This window comes from Plectropomus leopardus, unplaced genomic scaffold, assembly GCF_008729295.1.
Source record: "Plectropomus leopardus isolate mb unplaced genomic scaffold, YSFRI_Pleo_2.0 unplaced_scaffold15450, whole genome shotgun sequence".
Classification (NCBI taxonomy): domain Eukaryota; kingdom Metazoa; phylum Chordata; class Actinopteri; order Perciformes; family Serranidae; genus Plectropomus; species Plectropomus leopardus.
The window spans coordinates 1-1484 of record NW_024616557.1 but is presented as its reverse complement, the minus strand read 5'-3'; the positions used below and the strand labels follow the sequence as shown (position 1 = coordinate 1484).

The 1484-nt window shown below is 49.6% G+C and overlaps 1 protein-coding gene across 1 annotated transcript; it reads right to left on the bottom strand.

The window, feature by feature from the left end:
• Window positions 1–6: 6 nt before the first annotated feature.
• On the bottom strand, window positions 7–1321 carry LOC121964383 (nidogen-1-like). The gene is made up of 2 exons (XM_042514591.1): window positions 1074–1321; window positions 7–388 (listed from the first exon to the last, which is right to left on the bottom strand). The coding sequence occupies exons 1-2, from the start codon at window positions 1309–1311 to the stop codon at window positions 57–59; spliced, it is 570 nt and encodes a 189-aa protein (XP_042370525.1). The 5' UTR covers window positions 1312–1321; the 3' UTR covers window positions 7–56.
• Between the last annotated feature and the right edge of the window lie 163 nt (window positions 1322–1484).

The window sequence follows — 1484 nt, the reverse complement described above, 5'->3', positions numbered from 1 at the left end:
GTGGTTTATTACGTTGGTGGTTTATTACGTTGGTGGTTTATTACGTTGGTGGTTTATTACGTTGGTGGTTTATTATGTCTTTGGGTGTTGTAGGGATCACAACCATCTGCTGCTTCAGACTTTATCAGCTTCATGTGTCTCAGGTGTCTCATGTGTCTCAGGTGTCTCAGGTGTCTCTTGTCCTTACAGTTTCTGTCGTACTGGTAGATCTCTTTGTACGGGCTGATCTGGACGGTGGATCCCGGCGGGATGGCGGGAAGTCGTCCCTCCAGCTCGGTGCTCACCACCAGGTGGTCGTGTTCGTCGATTCCTTTGAATTGCTGCTTGATGCTCAGACGCTCGTTACCGGGCTGGAAGATCACCTCGGCCTGCCGGGAGAAGACGCCGCCTGCAGGGACGAGCGAGAAAACGTGTCTGAACAAAAGTGCTGCGAGCTTTGACAACATGCAAAAGTCTCCGGACGCGTTCAAGGCGTCGGGATTCACGGTCGTCCAAACACATTTTAACATCCAGGTCACTGATTCTCAATTTACGGTCCGTGGGCAAAATCTGGCCCCTGATAGGGCCCCTGGTGGCCCCCCAACCGTTTTCTAATGTACAATAAAAATAAAGTGATTGACTCTGTGAATAGTTTTTGTCCTTTCAGTCTCCATAAGGTGTCAGAGGAGGATCCCCCACACCCCCGACAGAGGACACAGCTGAGACACTGATGTCCTAAAATCTTATGAATGTCCTAAAAATCAAAATGTCCTAATATCATAACAATCCTAGATATGTCCTTAAACCTGAGAAATGACCTCAATTCCAAGAAATGTCCTGAAATCTGTAAAACTACCTAAAATCCTAAAAAACGTCCTGCAATCTTACAAACGTCCTGACATCCGAGAAACGTCCCTAAATCCTAGCAATACCCGAAAATCCTTGTAACACGTATGCTGCTGTGACGGACCCCTGGCCTCCTGTCATTTTGGAAAAGTGGCCCCCAGGCAGATGAGGTTTCGTGTCCCTGGTCTGGTTACATCATCTAAATCTGGTGAAACTGATGGATAACGTTCAAAAAACTGGTCCCTCACCGACGAGGCTGAAGCCGTTCTGGTATCCGGGCTGCTCCAGGGCGAAGGCCCAGCCGATGATCCCGCCCAGCGAGGACAGCGGCTGCAGGGACGGCCCCACGCTGCTCGGGATGTTGCTGATGGCCACGTAGGCGCGTCCGTCGTTGGCCACCACGTACGAGTGCAAGTCGTTGTTGTTGAGCTCCTCGGGCGTCGGCGAGTTCCCCACAAACACTCGGCCGTTCACTTTCCCGTTCATCCTCTGTGGCTTCCCTAAAAAACAAGGAAGATTTCATAACCCTTTAAATCTGGACATCCCGTGGATACAGGAGGTCGCTGTTTGCACGATCGTGTTTAACCCTTTAAAACAAACATGGGGGGAGGGGCTTGGAAAGAATTTTTAATGTCAATTGCGAGAAAATTGTAAAAAAA